At 28.7% G+C, this 18,883-nt stretch overlaps 2 protein-coding genes across 3 annotated transcripts; one reads left to right on the top strand and one right to left on the bottom strand.

Moving 5' to 3' along the window:
• Window positions 1-1,142: 1,142 nt before the first annotated feature.
• LOC108325044 (calmodulin-like protein 11) lies at window positions 1,143-3,134 on the bottom strand. The gene is made up of 4 exons (XM_017558030.2): window positions 2,865-3,134; window positions 2,564-2,721; window positions 2,340-2,420; window positions 1,143-1,613 (listed from the first exon to the last, which is right to left on the bottom strand). Exons 1-4 carry the CDS (start codon window positions 2,944-2,946, stop codon window positions 1,476-1,478), a joined length of 459 nt encoding a protein of 152 aa, XP_017413519.1. The 5' UTR covers window positions 2,947-3,134; the 3' UTR covers window positions 1,143-1,475.
• A 7,785-nt stretch (window positions 3,135-10,919) lies between these two features.
• LOC108324953 (uncharacterized) lies at window positions 10,920-15,188 on the top strand. Of its 2 annotated transcripts, none has more exons than XM_017557912.2 (3): window positions 10,920-11,074; window positions 11,219-11,435; window positions 14,662-15,188. In XM_017557912.2, the coding sequence occupies exons 2-3, from the start codon at window positions 11,244-11,246 to the stop codon at window positions 15,019-15,021; spliced, it is 552 nt and encodes a 183-aa protein (XP_017413401.1). In that variant the 5' UTR covers window positions 10,920-11,074; window positions 11,219-11,243; the 3' UTR covers window positions 15,022-15,188. The 2 variants fall into 2 exon arrangements, with proteins under 2 accessions (XP_017413401.1, XP_017413399.1); XM_017557910.2 differs by having other exon boundaries at window positions 10,923-11,074; window positions 11,181-11,435.
• The last annotated feature ends 3,695 nt before the right edge of the window (window positions 15,189-18,883 follow it).

Genomic DNA, 18,883 nt, shown 5'->3' with positions numbered 1-18,883 from the left:
ACACGAACACTAAAAAGAAATACTTTTAATAAATATTACTATTATTAATAATAAACAAACAAGTCCTATAACATCAAAATAAAAACATGTCTTTCTTTATCTTTCAAACTCTTTTTATTTAGATAGATACTCTCCTCTACTATTCTTTTTAGTGTTTAAAACTTCCAGAAGGAATGCAAGTTTGCATATATAGTTATAAAATTAAAATTAAAAAAGCTCTCGAACTAAAATGGTTAGAACATTGGAATTCTCGTATGTTAAGTAAAAATCATGATACAGAGGTCTAGTTCTTTGTTAAACAGTCACAAACAGAACAGTGCAAACAAGGCCAAAAGTCTTCCTGTCACCTACACAAAATCTCAAACAGGAAAAAGAAAAATCAAACAAGGTGAGTAGAATAGTTTGTTTCTATTTTCAGTCTATGTTCAATATTCAACTAAAAGGACTCCAAAGTTTCAATAGTTAGACATCATTGCATTCCATGAGCTGTGCCTTCCCTGTATTTTACTGTGAAATGGAAGTACTATTATGGCTTAATGTTTGTGCACCCAAGAACATTGAATTTCACTTACAAAAAACATACTAAGCTTTGAGCTGCAGCAAGAATGAACTCAGTTCCACAAAAAGGTTTTTTTAGAAATCTTAAACTTGTCAATCTAGTACTTTTTATTGATTTTGTAAGTGCATACATCATTCTCTGGTTGATGAAATACGATATCGTAGGCCATTTACTTACCTAGTCCTGTCAATAAGGTTGTAAGAACCTGACTTTGCTTTGTCTGTGTGTGAATAAAAAATCAGAATAATTGATTATATCATACTTCACTACAGAAAGATGAAAAAAAATAAGTGTGCAATTCCTTGAAGTCAATAAAATGATAGACTGAGAATGAATTTCTAACAATGCTTGAACTTGTGGTCAAATTCAAGGATTAGCTTTTTGGTCTGAAATCATATACAGAGTAGTGTGGTAGAAGATAATCCGTAGTCAATGTATAAGTTTCCTCCAAGTAATCAAACCTTAATTTCTTTGTTATAAATTTAATGTAGCATTAATATATGTGGAGGTCCATTTTCCAAGTCACATGTTTCAGATCATTTCTGCCATGCTACAGAAGGAAGGAAAATTTCAAACTCCATGATACAACAAACTACCAATTGATATAATCTGAGACCTATGTCACTTGGTAAAAGTCATACATATCTAATGGTAAATATGAACCAATTAAGGCTTTCTTACCCTGGGAGCACAGAAAATATTGAACCAAAATTACAAGAATATTAATTTAATTTTGAGTTGGAATGGATCAAATCCACTGGGGGGTTGACTAGCCATTTTACTACTCGGTCATTGCTAAGTACAATACAATACAACAAAGAAACAATAATAACCACACATTATTTCCTGGGAGGAAGATTGGAAGCCAATGAAATTCGAATAATAACAATTTATCCAATTCAATTAGGTGAGTGCTTCATCTAACTGTCATCATCATCTTGACAAATTCATCATAGTTAACTTGGCCATCACCGTCCAAATCTGCTTCTTTAATCATCTGCTCCACTTCCTCATCAGTCAGTTTTTCTCCTAGGTTGATCATTACGTGTCTCAACTGCACAACCCAGAAACAGATATAAATGTTTTCACCATTATCATACAGTAGTATCTACATGTGTGTATAACTTATCTATACTTAGAGTGAGAGAAAACAAAAGAAAAAAGATTCTCTACAACACTCAAATGTCAAACCCAATGCATTTTTTAATCAAGCAATTGATATTCATTGCATGCGGAAGTACGGTCTACTGTCCTAGTTGTTATAGATGTTACCTATATATATATATATATATATATATATATATATATATATATATATATATATATATATATATATATATATATATATATATATATATATATATATATATATATATATATATATATAAATTACAAAGTTTTCCATGTCTCTTGAGTCTAGATAATACTAACATTATATTATTTTAAATGTGGAATATCAAAAACTTTCATTGAAAATAGCGAGCTTTTTCATTATTAAAATTTAGACTTGTATATTTAAAAGATGGAATAAAAAAGTTGAAAACTCTCTATAATTATTAAGGTAAAAAGAAAAATGTCAAGAGCTTTAACTCTTTCAAGGAAAAGAGCTGTAAACTAAATTTGCAACTTATATATTGGTCCACCTACATTGTTCAGCTCAGCTCAGCAGAAAACTTTATCGAAATTTTCAGAAATCTATGATGTGGATGATAATGGAGATTTTCCAATGGCCTTGTCATCAAAGAAAGAAAACCAATACAACAGAAAAATAAATAAATACCTCACTAGCTGATATATAGCCATTTTGATCTTTGTCAAAAACCTTGAAAGCCTCTTTGAGCTCTTCTTCTGCATCAGTGTCCTAAGTGAGAAAGAACACAGCTCACAACTTAGTCTTTGATTATTGTACAAAGAAAAAGGAGATGAAGCTTTGGCCACACAAAAATCAAATATCAACCGAATAGGACTTGTTGAAATGAATGGAACAAAAAGAAATCAATTTACTTTCACTTTCTTGGCCATCAAGCTCAAAAACTCGTCAAATTCAATGGTTCCATTGCCATCTGCATCGACCTCACTTATCATATCTTGGAGCTCTTCTTCTGTGGGGTTCTGATCCAATGACCGAATGACAGTGGCCAGTTCTTCCACAGTAATGCAGCCTAAGATGGACACAATTGATCACAACAACATAAGACACTGACAAGAATTCTATCAATCTAAAGATGAATTCAAGGGAATAAAATAATAGATACCATTTTATGAAAATTATAGAGACAACCAAAAAAGGAGAAATTTTGCTCACCATCTCCATCTTTATCAAACAACCCAAAAGCCTCCTTAAAATCAACAATCTGTTCTTCACTCAAGACATCTGTCATAGTCATGGTGTATTTGTTTTTCAAACAAGAAAAAGAGAAAGAGAGATAGAGAGAAGGGGAAGAGAGAGAGTTGTATTGTTGAGTATAGCTCAATCTTAGCTGGGGTATATGTAGAAGTTGAGTGATGGTAGCCAGTCTTGGAAGATTTGGTTTAAAATTTGAATTTACCAAGTCAAAATAAGTTTTAATGGCTGCATTTTGTTGTTATACTTGTGGCATTAAGGTGGAAAGAAGAATGAGAGAGTAATTGTTAGTACATAAATGGGGTGGTGGAGGTGGTGGGGCAGGATGATTTAAATGCAGTGAATGATTTTATAATAAGTAATGATATTTATTTGATTAATATAATGCAGTGAAAATATTGACAGCTGGAAGGGTTTGGTGTTTAGGGGACAAAAGAAAAGAGCTTAATTGAAAGTTGAAAGGGTAGAGAGTATGGAGTATGGGGAAGAGTGTAGAGTCTGCGTCCTCATCAATTTCCAATTTCCAATTTCCAATTTCCACCCAAAGACCACGCTGCTTGCATTGCTTGCACCAGAAGAGAGAAATGAAATACAAATTAATGCACATTTTATTTTTTTCTCTCTTCCTTGTGATATGGGTAATGGAGATGACAGTGTCAACACGCTTTAGGAATGAGAACAAACACACATACGCGTTGTTATGTACTTTTTTTTCAAAAGAAATGAAAAATAATAATTGTACGTGTGAAGAATGTGTTGGACTAGCTTCTCTCTTCAACCTGTTTTTTCTTCAAATTCTGTCATTTCTAAACTTTGAAGATGGATGGTGAAAATTGTTTCCTAATCTTTCACTCCAACTCACACTGTTCATTAACACCGTTTTTGAAGGACAATGATTCGTGTGGTTTTTTTCATTTTGTTAAGATTGCTTTTGCTAGCTGCTTTAGAAGTGCTTTTTGACATTTTACCGTCAAAATAATCTTTTCATTGTTTATTTGTCTTGCCAGAGGAGGTGGGTTCCACCTTATGTGTCAACTTAACGCGGCAATGTGTTATAGACTCGGTTTATATATAGGAATATATTCATTTGGGTCAATGAATATGACGGTCAGACTCTTTTAAATATTTTTTTATTCATTCAAAATTATACTTTTTACTAAGTTTTACATTTTGCTTAATGACTTTTTTTCTAATTAATATTTTTTTTATAAAACATGATGTTAATCTTTTTACCAAATTTTATAACTAAGATTTATCCTTTTTTTTCAATTGACAAAAGAAAAATACATTAAAAGCACACAAGATGTATTAAATATAAAATAATAAATATATAAATATATTTTAATCTATAATAAATACATTAACATACTTTTACAATAAAACATTGAATCATCTTATACTTCAGTCTTACTTTTTAAGTTTTGTTTTGATTATGAAATTTTGATAACGAATGATGTCTTCACGAGGATGAAGTAGACAGATCTTAAATATTTAAAAAAAAAACTAAAATAATTCACTTATATATTCTTTCTTATTTTTTATTATCAATAATTAAATCAGAACTAAAAATTTATGTTTTTTTTTAATGTAAATAATCATATTTTTTTGACAAGAAATTCATCTTTCACTGTAGAAAATGATCTATGTGTTGTAATTATAGAAACAGAAAAAAATAAAATAAACGATTTAAACTATTAATCAAGTAAAATGTCATTAACTTTTCTGTTTCTGTTAAAGATTAATAAAATCTGTTATGAAAAAATACATACTATAATAATTTTTCTTATATATTCATAAAAATAAATATACAAAAGACTTATGAAATAAATTAATGATACTTGTTAAACTAATATTTTACTATTAAGAAAAAAAAATTCCTTCAAAAATAGAAAAAAAACGTATGAAAAATGAGAATAAAAGTAATTAGTCGAGAAATGAGAACAAAAATAATAAGTTATTTTTTCTTAAGAAAACAAAAGAAAACATATGAGAAAATTATCTAAAAAACTTAAAAGACAATAAAAAAATAATAAATATCTTAATAAATTTTTATTCTTTATTATATTTGATTTTATATTTTATTATTTATTAATATTTAATACTATGCTTTATAAAAGAAATAAAAAGATACTTAATTTAATTTCTATCAATTTCTAGTATACCATATATAATTTAAAATATTTTTCCAATATATCAAATGTAATTTAAAAAATTCCAATAATTTTGGGACCATGACAACCTTGTCCCTTCTAAGATCCTGTTCCTGTATGGACACCTTTTCACTCTTTTTTCTTTTTTTTTTAAGTGACTGAGTTTATGAAGGGCAAATTAAACTTTTAAAAACGTAAACTTTTACAAAAGTATAAAGTGTTAATTTTTAATCAATTGATACTTTCAAGAAAACCAATTTTAGGCAAAAATAAAATTGTATTTTCACTATTATTTAGTCATTAATAAGGATTAAAAAATAGTTTTAAGTCTAATTTAATCTTATAAAATGAGTTTATAATGTGATATTTACATTTAATTGTATATTATAAATTGATTTTATTTTAAAAAAAAAATTTATTGGGAATCCAAGTGTGAAGTTTCACATTTGATAGAAATGATAAAGTAGAGCATTATATAAAGATGAAAAACCCATTAACCCATTGCTTTAAGATTTTGGATAGAAAGTGATATCAATCTCTTATATAATTGGACTGAGATGTCCTTGGTGTTTGTATCTCCCTAGTGAACCCCTGGTTTGTCTTAGTGACTGACTCAGACGAGTATAATGATCCTTATACCGAAAGTCTTCCTAACAAAGAGTATTCAGGTAAGCGAGTTCCGTTAAGATAATATTGTCAATTCCTTATATGGTTGGACTCATATTTCATTTATATTTGTGTCTCCCTTCATACATCCAATACACAAAAAATAAATTCTAGTTCATGAAAAAAAAAATTATTCAAAGACTAAAAAAAAACATCTTTAAAAAAGCCGATATGGTGTGTTTAAATACTCAAGAATACAAAAATAACAAAAAAAAGAAGATAAAATGATAAAAATAACTACACAGTATGAATACAATTTATATAAGTTATAAGAAATAACAGAAAGAGAATAATTAAAAAGAAATATCATAACAAGAAAATTATTTTCAATAGAAGATAATATAATTAAAAAAAATTATGAAACAAGAATATTTTTGGACAAATTTTAGCTCAAAGAAAAAAAAAATGATGGTTTTCAATATAAATTGGTCAATTTGTGATCTTGATTACATGATTCCTCTAAAAGAGATTTAAAAAAATATTTTGAAAAAAATGCAAAGCTCTCACTCAAAGTATTTTGAAAGGTTTCGTATTAGTAAAGTTTGAGTTGATTGTATCTAAAAGAGTAAAAACTAAATTTGCAAGTCAGTATGTAAAATATAATTACTTGCATATAAAATTATACTAATAGAACTTGAATTTCCTGCAAAGAAACACTCGCCTCGGTCTAATGAATTATTTTTTAATAAATTTTCAATGTATTTCTTCATACCAACTTAGCTAATGTCATATAAATTGAGTTAATTAATGAAAGGATCATTCAGAAATAACTAATATGTTAAGTTTAAAGTCAAATAATTGGAACATCGAAATTAAATATATAACGAAAACAATATTTGATTAGAATTTAGTTACTTCTCAAATTTAACCAATCTAAACTAAATTTTTCACTAATATATACATAAAAGAACATTATACAATTACAATGTGTGATAAAATTTGGGAAAAGGGTTCTCGTCCGTACCAATAATGTACAATGATGCAAGAAACCTATCAAGGATAACTAATGAAAAATTAAGATCACTTATAAGTAAATCCTAACTCAGTCTTATAAAAACAATCATAACATTAATTTATAGTCTCTTTTTCTTTTTCTTTCTTTATATTGATACAGATTTTTTATTAAAAAAATAATAATTAATATCTTAAAAACCTTACGTCATATAAAATGAATATTTTTCTCAATATTGTTTATAATTTATGTTTCACCATCAAACTTTCCAAAATTATTTTGAGGAAATTTCAGTGACAGCTTTTGACATTGGTTTTGCGGATAAGTGAATATGTGAGCTATAAAAAAATATTTGTACAAATTTTATAAAATGATGGAATTGTCTTATAGTCAGAAGATATGGGACATTAGTCGTGTAATTTTTTTATCAGATGTCTGGAATTTCAAAACTTCAAGATATGTCACTAGATTTATTTTCTGATTATCGATGGTATCTTAGAAAAATGAACAACTTGCATACATGAAACTAGCTAATAGAACAGCAAGCCAGATATATTCAATGTATATAAGAATTTAATTATGTTTCCCCAGACATGATTAGTGAAATTTATCCAATGAAGATACGATAATAACGTCTGAAAGACAATGAAAAAAGAAAGAACTAGCATATAAGAGATTCAGATTCAAAAATACTATAATGGACACAATTCAGAAGTTAGGTTATATATATATATATATATATGTGTGCGTGTGTGTGTGTTTTTTATTGCCATAGCTGGAGAATGGCTGGAAAGCATAAAATAGTCTTATATAGATTGGGATAAAGATATTCTTTCATTAATAAAATATTATTTGAAGTGCTAACATAATAGTATTGTGTAATGTATTCCTATCTTTATTATTTTCACAATTTATATAAACATTAAATCAAAAATAAATTTTTACAATGTTATATATAATTTTAAAGAGAAATTGACATCTGACTGTAATTTATATTAATATTCCATCATCTAATTTTATCTTGTGAGCATCAAACATAAATTATGCGTAGCTAATTAGAATAATAAAGAAAGTGTAATATTTTACAATTATACAAATTTAACAAAATATGACACGATTCATATAAATATTATTTTACGGCAAAAATAAAAGGAAGGAGAGTCTCAATCTTCTTTCATCAAATGGGTATATATAAAAATATTTCATTTTCAATTAAATTAAATATTTTAAAAATACTATATTTCAGTTTATGTTTGTTAGAATAAACTCCGCAGTTTTTGTATAAGTTTCTTATAAAAATACATATTTACTTCAACATATTTGTTTAATTATGCAGTGAACTGTAAACTATCATAGACGACTTTATTTTATTATTTCATATTATAAGTTATATATGGATGGGTGTCCAAGATCTTGTAAAAGAAATCTTAATCATTAACATTCACAAATTAAACTTTGCTTTTGCACTTGAATGAGAAAATCCATTTTGTATTTTACTTCATGCAATAAGAATACCAGCAACAAAAAATAACTTGAAGTTGATCATCCCTTCATATAATCCAACTAAATCATAAGAAAAAAAAATACATATACATACATATATATATATATATATATATATATATATATATATATATATATATATATATATATTACATTTTGTTGAAAGTTTAACATTTTTTAATAATAATCCTCTTTCAGAATATAAAAAAATGTGTATGAATTACATTTATATAATTTTACAAAAGTAAATGGAGCGACAAGCATTAAAAAAAGTTTTTCATATAGAACAAAAACACATCACAATCGAAACTACTTCCAATTTGAGATTAAAAAATATATACAAAATATAAAATAAGAAAAGTTATGAGATCCGATTTTTCAAAATGTAAAACATCTTATACTTTTGGTTGACTTTCTCTTAATGAAAAAGAAACAAATAAATATAATAAGTTATCTCTCTACAAATAAAAATCATAAATCTTTTATATCATTTCTGCATTATTATATTCATAATTTTAAATATTTTTAATTTGACTCTTCATTAAATTAAAAACATAACTTATGATATCTACACAATTAATCTTTTATAATATATACGTCTTTAGTTATAATGTTATACTAATTAGATTTCTTTATTATTTTTAATTAATAAAATAATAATCTTAAATATATATATATATATATATATATATTACATTTCTTGAAAGTTTAATATATTTTTTAATAATAACCGTCTTTCAGGTATTGATTTTAAGCATGAATTACAGTTATATATGTAATTTTACAAAATTATACGTAAATGGACTCACAAGACTTTATGCATAGGTAGAGTATGGTGTTTTGTATGTGCTAAGTATTTTAAAATCCCATCAATATCTCTATTTAGTTTGTTAACATTAATTAGTTAGTTAATTGATATGCTTGTCTACAATTATTTTTCCTTAGGTTTACAAATGAGTAGTGCAATTATATTGTCCCAATGATTCCTCAAAAATAAAATATGGTAATTGCTTTAGTGATATCCAAATGTTGTTATATATAGATTTTGTAAACCTTTCAAACTGTGAGAATTATTTTAACTCAAATATTTCTTCAATTTACATATATACCTTTTTTTATTATGTTTTTATAATTGTGTTAGCATTTCCACCAAAAGACTCTGGTATTTCTTCAATGTTAGGTTCCCATCCTGTGAGAGATGAATTTTCATCACTTCCATATTACTACAATTTATAAAATAATAATCTAATGTTTTTATTTCATGTTTCATATGTTCAAATTCAAAGGCAAGATATATAATGTTTTCAAGGAACACCACATCCATACATTGTTATAACACAATGAGTAGAAAAATAATATTTATAATTTTTTTAACATATTTGACATATAAACATATGAATGACATGGGAATAAATTGAAATTTCTTGGAGTGACTTTTAAATCACTTTAGATAAATTGTGTTAATATCTTATATATTCTTCTTAATTCCTTTATTTGACAATATTTTGAAAGAGACTTCTCATCCTATATATAATTATAAAGACATTTTGGTTCAATGCAAACACTTGCATATTCTAATTTTACATGTGATTTCATCTTTCAATATTCATTTTTGGCATTACACCATTTTTTATAATTTATGAGTGGTTTAATCTTTCTAAAAGTATACGAAGATTTGTTTCTTCTGATAATATACAATAATAAAAATGGACTTTTATGTGATCCAAACTTCATCCTCTTCATTTTGGGAGTTTTTAAACGGTTAAAAATTTGTTAAGCTAATACTAAATTAGAAATATGCACTAAAATATATCTTCATTATATTATTAAAATAAAATAGGTGGAATGTAGTTATAATATAATACCAAAAAACTTGCAATATTTTGCATCTATACAAATTATAATCAAATATGAATCCAAAATCAAAAGAAAGAGAATATATAAATAATTATGAAAAATTAAATAACAATTAAATATTTAAGTTTCATATATCAACTCCTATTTATTTATTAATTTTAAATATAACACAATTCAAGTAATTTTATTGATTAAAAAAATTATAAAATTATAACAAAATATATATATATATATATATATATATATATATATATATATATATTAACTTATGTAATAAGTGTATTAAATTTTAGTTGAGAAAAATACATTCATATATTATGAATTCTAAGTTTTAAAGTTAAGTATTATAAATTTTAAGGTTAAAATTATTTGAATAATTTTTGATTTTTTTTATTTTAAATTTAAAATAAAAATTATTAAAATATCCTGTATTTAAAGTATGTCCTTTTTTTTTAAATCGAAATATTTTTGTCAACTAAAATTTGATACACTTTAAAAGGTTACTTAAGTTAGTAAATTATATATATATATATATATATATATATAAATATAATAATATTTTAATATTTTAAAACAAGTTAAAGAAAAAAAATAACATAATTAAACTATACAGAGTGAATAAAGTTAATATATTATGATAAGAGAGGGTTGTGTAAAATTTTACGTTTTAAACTTTACCACACAAATTGTGGTTGACAAATTTGATCAGAGAAGAATATTATAAAAACTTGATAAGTGATATTTTTTTAACAGAACATAAGTGATAACTTTTGAAGGAATGAACTTTTGTTTGTAACAAAAAGAAATAACAACTTTTGAAAACAATTACATTTTTTTTTATTAAAATAATTGCTTGGCGTGTGCGACCACTGACATCTATTAGGGGAAGCCTTTTTAATTGTTTGTTTTCTTTACTTCCATTCTTGAAAAGTAAAAAAAGAAAAAATACAAAACAAAATTGAAAATTCCAAGTTGGGGCTCTCACGATTTCAATTTCCCTTTCTTCCACGGACTCCGATTCTCCTTGTAAACAGGAGTGCCAGGTTCGATCTTTTCGTTCTATGATGGTTAATGTATTTTGCACGTGATATCGATCTGTTAACTGTATAATTGACCCAACGCAAGTTTGATCGAAAATCTGATTTTCAGATACTTCGTGTTCCCGGGTTTGTCTGTTGATTGTATAGGATTTCTTTAAGAAGTACATAGAGGATGGGGGCATTGATGTCGAGGTTCTGGTTCATGTTATTCCCTGCAAAAGAGTATAAGATTGTTGTTGTTGGATTAGATAACGCTGGAAAAACCACCACCCTTTACAAATTGCATCTGGGTGAGGTTGTAACTACCAATCCTACTGTTGGTAGCAACGTCGAAGAGCTCGTTTACAAGAATATACGATTTGAGGTCCGTTCACCCAACTCTTGTTTATTTTATTCATGCATTTTGTTTCATCGTGTTGATCTTGCTAGGAGGGTTTCATGTTATCTTTGTTGTTGCCTAATATATGTATGTGTGTGAGGGCTTGTCTCTGCTTACTTTGTTATTAATCTTATTAGTAAATCATAGGCTCTAAGTAGATAAATTTGCCAGCACTCCAATTTAATTATCTAGAGGATTCGACTATAATAGAAAAATTAAAAAATTAGCCATTTGACTTCACCACAATGACTGTTAGTGTTCCATATGATTCTGTGTACTTGGACCGGACATACAACTTTGTCCTGCTTCTATTTTCTAATGTGTTTGGGTGAGATGTGTCAGAAAGGACGCGTTTGGGTGATTTCTTGCAAACTTGATTTTGAACGACCTAGATTTTGTAAAATTGATTTTGTTAAAAGTAATTTTGAAATTATTTTGTTAAAAAAGAATGTTTGATAAAAATCACTTTTAGATGTGTAATTATACAACATCAACAACAACTAAGCCTTCTCCCATTGCATTGAGTTGGCTTGCACCATAAAGTTCTGTCATTATGGAGTGGAAAGACAGGCAATTTACCTCTAAATGTATCCCAATGGTTTGATTTGTAAATTTCTTCATACCTTTAAGCTTTGGGTTATCTTGCATGAGCGGTCAACTGCCTCCTCATGTACCCAAACTATCAAAGACAAAGTTTTACCAATTTTTCTGCTCTGGGAGGTCTCTACTTTCTCTCTATTGATTGTGCTCATTCTCAATCTTGTCTGGAGTGACCTCTCATTCGTTGTAGCATTCTCATTTTCCACCATTAAACTTGCCAACCCTTCTTGATGTTGACATATAAAGGCTATTACACTATGAGCATTGGGTTATCTTGCATGAGCGGTCAACGGCCTCCTCATGTGCCCAAACCATCAAAGATAAAATTTTGCCAATTTGTCTGTTCTGGGAGGTCTCTCTACTTTCTCTCTATTGATTGAGATCATTCTCAATCTTGTCTTGAGTGACCTCTCATTCGTTGTAGCATTCTCATTTTCCGCCATTAAACTTGCCAACCCTTCTTGATATTGACGTAAAAAGGCTATTACACTATGCTTACATGCAAGGAATACTATTATTAAGGATGGATATGAACGGATTCGAGAGGATGAGTTGAGTTTGTTTAAGCTGATTTTCAGGGATTTGAAAAGAAAAAGTTGTAGCCCCCTTGCTTTAGCTCTCTGCAGATTCAAGAGATTTGTAGGGATAGCCACATTAGAAGGTGGCCATGAGAGAGAAAGAAGAAGTGAGAACTTTCACTTTAGGCGAAAATGCAACATAATAGACTATGTTTAATCGATTATGTATTTTGTTGCATACATAATCAATTATGTTACTAAAACAAAAAGTGTATTCTGTATACATCAACTATTCTGTATGCATAGTTGACGTATAACGGCTATTACACTATGCTTACATGCAAGGAATACTATTATTAAGGATGGATATGAACGGATTCGAGAGGATGAGTTGAGTTTGTTTAAGCTGATTTTCAGGGATTTGAAAAGAAAGAGTTGTAGCTCCCCTTTCTTTAGCTCTCTGCAGATTGAAGAGATTTGTAGGGATAGCCACATTAGAAGGTGGTCATGAGAGAGAAAGAAGAAGTGAAAACCTTCACTTTAGGCGAAAATGCAACATAATAGACTATGTTTAATCGATTATGTATTTTGTTGCATACATAATCAATTATGTTACTAAAACAAAAAGTGTATTCTGTATACATCAACTATTCTGTATGCATAGTTGACGTATAACGGCTATACACTATGCTTACATGCAAGGAATACTATTATTAAGGATGGATATGAACGTATTCGAGAGGATGAGTTGAGTTTGTTTAAGCTGATTTTCAGGGATTTGAAAAGAAAGAGTTGTAGCTCCCCTTTCTTTAGCTCTCTGCGGATTGAAGAGATTTGTAGGGATAGCCACATTAGAAGGTGGTCATGAGAGAGAAAGAAGAAGTGAAAACCTTCACTTTAGGCGAAAATGCAACATAATAGACTATGTTTAATCGATTATGTATTTTGTTGCATACATAATCAATTATGTTACTAAAACAAAAAGTGTATTCTGTATGCATAATTGATTGATTATGAGACATCCTTAATTTAAAATGGGTGTTTTTTTCACTTTTTAACAGTAAGTAATCAAAAAATAATATTAAAAATAATAAATAAAATTATTAATGGCAAATAAAATCATCTTACATTTTCACTCATTTCATTTCCACTTTCTTTCAACTCATCCAAATAACCTTACTTTCCTCTAATTCTCTTTCTTTTTTTCACTCCACTTTCTTTCACACCATTTAAACGAAGGCTTAAAGTAAAATACTTATATTGAATTATGGAGCGAAGGGTTTTGCTTTTCACTGTGAAAGTGACATGTCAAAACTGTGGTTTGAAGGGCAAAATTGAGTGCTTACAGTTTTGCCGTAAGTGTTGGGACAGTGAACAACATGTGTTTGCGTCCACTGAAATAGCTTTTATGGATGTCAACATTTTTCCAAATGCTGGCTGATGCTTGGCTGCTTTGATTATTTACAAGCTCCAACCACAATTTGGCATTTGATGATTAAGGACCGTAGTTGTTTCTTTATGAGCGCCATGTGTTTGTGTCCACTGAAATAGCTTTTATGGATGTCAACGTTTTTCCAAATGCTGGTTGATGCTTGGCTGCTTTGATTCTCTACAAGCTCCAACCACAATTTGGCATTTGATGATTAAGGAGGCTAGTTGTTTCTTTATGAGCGCCATGTGTTTGCGTCCACTGAAATAGCTTTTATGGATGTCAACATGTTTTCAAATGCTGGCTGATGCTTGACTGTTTTGATTCTTTACAAACTCCAACCACAATTTAGCATTTGATGATTAAGGACGCTAGTTGTTTCTTTATAAACACTGGATAATCACATAAATTAACGTAGTCTTTGCTTTCTCTTTGTAACAAGTGATTGGGGGGAGTGCAATAGCATTTATTTCCACTTCTTTTGGTTTTTGCGCGGGCCATCATTTTAAACCTTTGCTATCTTCTTTCCTTCCTGGTGAAAGGATGGATATGGTTTTGATAGCAATCCACATTAATGTTTTTAAACTACATTTTGTTGAATATTCTAATTTTTACTACTGAGTAGGTTGAAGCATTACTTACTCCACGTTGTCATTCATTTCAGGTCTGGGATCTTGGTGGACAAGAAAGACTGAGGACATCATGGGCAACATATTACCGAGGAACTCATGCTGTTATTGCGGTGATAGACAGCAGTGATAGAGCCAGGATCTCTGTCATGAAGGATGAACTTTTTAGGTTGCTGGGGCACGAAGATTTGCAACATTCTGTCGTTCTTGTCTTTGCTAATAAACAAGATATCAAGGATGCTATGACTCCTGCTGAGATCACTGATGCATTATCTCTTCACAGTATCAAGGATCATGATTGGCATATACAGGCTTGTTGTGCCCTCACTGGAGAAGGGCTCTATGATGGTCTTGGATGGATTGCCCAGCGAGTAACTGGCAAAGCCCCAACATGATGTAGGGCTGCGGGAATCCTGAGATATTCATTTTTCATGTATTGAATTTATATGACGAGGGACAAAACTCTTATGTATCATTTATACTTCAAAGAGTCAAACAAAGATAATGTGTTTGATTTGCTATGATATGAAGAGAAAGGTTATTCAATAATCTGATTAAGACACGTTAATTCTCAATCAAGTTTATTATTCAGGTGAGAGGAATACATGAAAGGAGTGAATTTTAATCACGTTACTAGAATTGCTGGTTTAAAGATCAGAAGAGCTCTTTAAAACAATTTTGATCGTTGATATGGTAATTTGAGAAATTTTCTCATTTGCACCACGTATGCTCTGTATTCTTGAGAGCATGTGTTTGATGGAAGTCTTTGATATCACAAAATTATTCATGCTATTGTTTGGTTTGAAAACTTTATGAACATCCTAGTTTTCTTTTTCCAATTGGTATAACTAGAAGCTTCTGCACTACACAAGTGCACCTTCTGTGTAGTCGCCAGTTTCTGCTACTATGTAACTCCGGCTTATCATACGCCCCACGTATTTTCTCAGTATATTGGATTTCTTTTTATTCAATGAAATATTGCATTAAACTTACAATAACGAAATTTATGTGGTACAAAACTAAAATCATGCGAATGAATTTAAGCTAAACCAAATTATAACCTAAAACTAAGGGAGAATTATAAAAACTATTTCCTCTTTTGGTACAAAACAAATTATGCATTTAAATGATATATATAATGATTAAATATAACTTTTGTTTCTAAATTTGAATGTAAAATTGAAATTTATTCAAATTTTAAATTTTGATATAATTGAGTCTTCAAAGTTTGTGAATATATATATATATATCTATATATATATATATATACACGTGTGTATTTTAATACAATTGTATGAAGGTATTTTAGATTTTAGATTTTATTTTATTTTAAATTTACAAACTAAATCCATAATTTATAGTATGAAAACATAAATATTAATAACATTCGAATCTAACTATACAAAGAATTCACGTATTGATTCTTTACTTAAAATCTTAAAATAATGAATTAACAAATTTTTTACTATTATATAATATTTTAATTTTTCATTTTTATTCCATACGAAACTTGGACAAAAGAGTCTCGTTGTTAAAGATTTTGGGTCACATGATACAGACTAATTAAAATATTTAAAGAAAACACTTCCCCATGAAAAATAAAAGGTGTACACAGATACAAGTGTAGATGTCTATCACCTGAACGGTTCTCCTAACAAATTAAATTAATGGTTTACACTAATAACGATGAAAGGGATTCAAGTTTTTTAACAATTGAATCCGGCAAAAGCTAATGTGCTTCCGAAGTGAACAGTATTTTTCATACCTCGTAAATAAACACTAAAAAACAACTCATAAAAAATGTTCTCATGTTGTAGTTCACCAGTACTCCAGTATGTTAAACTAATAATAGAATATAACTTAGTTAAAATAATCGTTTTTCATGCAATCAATACTCTGTCGTCTGTCTTATCCATAGGAAAATGAGCAAAAGGAGCACAATATTTATTGACTCCTCCATACATAGCTCACGAATGCTGAGGCAGTCTAGCACATGGTCTATATATGTCTGCTAAAGACATGCATTATGCACAGCCACACTTCAAAATTGCACTGAACATAAAAGGTAGGAAAAACAAGCTTCCAAATAAAGTATATTATTACGTTTATTGATGAACATTGACCTTCATTGTACACTGATATGAGGAGACATTTAGAAGAGTTTGTTGGTAAAGAGCTTTTTTATAAGGTTCTCGATAAAGTTTATAAGGTAACAAGAGTTTATTAAATAAACATCTGATAGTGTTTATCCAAACGCATCTAAGTCACTAGCACACAATCTTCGTTGAGAAAATCAAGTTGATTCCCATATTAAATAATACTTTGAAGTCTGAACTGCTAAAAAGTAGCTGCGATGCACAACAAAAGTTTTTTGAAACCATTCAATATGCTCTTCCTCAAGTCTGCAAATAATGTAGAAAACCAAAAGTTGGGTATGTTGGACCTATAATACAAGCTTTGCCTCCTATTGCATCACCCTCAACTATATATCTTGCATTCTTTCAGGAGTTGCTTATCATTGGTATTGGCCTTGACCAGTTGGAATGGAGACTGATCAAGGATTGTGAAATTTTTAGCATCCACATGCTTCACTACATACCAAGAGTGCTGAATGCAGTTCCTCCCTCAACGTCCACCACTCTCATTTTACGGTCATAATTCTTGTACAAGGCCCTCTTGTAAGTTAAGACCCACTGAACCTAACCCAAATGCATATATACATTATTATAACACTAACGAAATCTGAATCCAACTGAATGATAACATTTTTTATCAAAAACTTAAAACGCAATGAATTGTAATGATTTTTATTATTATATAGTATTTTACTTTCTCATTTCTATCCAATTTCTGTCCAAAGACTTCCATTTTGAATTTCTAATCGAAATTAAAACAATTAGAAAAGTTGAAAAAATACTACATAAGTGCTATTATTATATCATGGAAACTATACAAGGATGGTTTGGACATTGAAAGTGACTAGGAAATGGTAAGGCTTACTAAGGATTATGCAGAAAAAAGATCAAGACAAGACACGGAACTTGGTGCTGCAGCAATAAATAAGTGGTTACGCACCACTCAACGGAAGCTAGCGCTGAGTTTTTCCTGATGGTACTTGATAATCTCTTGCTCTATTCACCACTGAGCTGTTGCCATCATATGATAGCTCTATTTCTTGGATTTTTCTTTTCATTTCAGTTTTTTGTGTAGTTAATACGCGCAGGCACAGCCATTGTTTTCAATTGCGGGTTCTTCATGCTTCATACTGCAAGAAAATTACAGATAAATGTCACTGATTGTTGTAGCCATAACGGGATTGCAGATTGTAGACCACAATTTAAAGCATCAGCTAGCAGAGATTAATGAGGGAACAAAGGAACACATATAATTATGTATAAGAGATTAATGAGGGAATAAAGGAACACATATAGAACAAATTTTAATAATTTTTTACACAGATAATATAGTTATGGTCAACCTTAAATTTTAGTATAGAACAAATATTAATAAAAGAAATTAAACAATACAACATATAGTTATGTATATGAGATCCTAAGTAGTCAACCTTAAACTATAATATAAAACAGATTTTAATAAACTTTTAAACATATTTTAACCTAAACAATTTATTTATCATCATAGTACTATTATTTTAAACTTAACAAATTTTTACACATACTTTACATTCATTATTTTGTTTTCAATCTCTTTCTTTCTTTACAAATATAAAAATTAACTTTTTTTTAATAAGCAAAATACTTTCGTTCTTTACAAATACAAAAATTAATTTTTTTTTAAGAACCAAAATACTCTTAAAATATAATTACAAGCAGTGGATCTGGTGTAAAAAAAACATTTTCCTTCTTTTTCAAATGTTACCAATAAACAGAGCCATTGTTTTAGAAAGCTGCAAGCAGGTGACAGCTACAAAACAAGAATTGTAGCCTAAATGAAAGCAACATCGGGAAGAGTGAGAATCTACTCCAGCTAGTCTTACGAATTTGTCCATGACAGTTATCTGTTCATGATCATGAAAAGCAGACACAATAATTGCCTTGAAGAAAAGTTCATCCCAAGCAGCACATAAATTATTTAGACAGAGATAACACCAATTGAGATACATTTTACTCTTCAATGCACACAGAAACAAATTGAAGGCAGTGATAGCTAACCCCAATATGATGTGGAATGAGCTTCATGTTTCGATCTACTATTCTATCTACATATACGAAGAAGAAAAATTAAAGCAAACATGAC

This window comes from Vigna angularis, chromosome 3 (assembly GCF_016808095.1).
Source record: "Vigna angularis cultivar LongXiaoDou No.4 chromosome 3, ASM1680809v1, whole genome shotgun sequence".
Taxonomy (NCBI): domain Eukaryota; kingdom Viridiplantae; phylum Streptophyta; class Magnoliopsida; order Fabales; family Fabaceae; genus Vigna; species Vigna angularis.
This window is presented reverse-complemented; position numbering and strand designations above follow the sequence as displayed.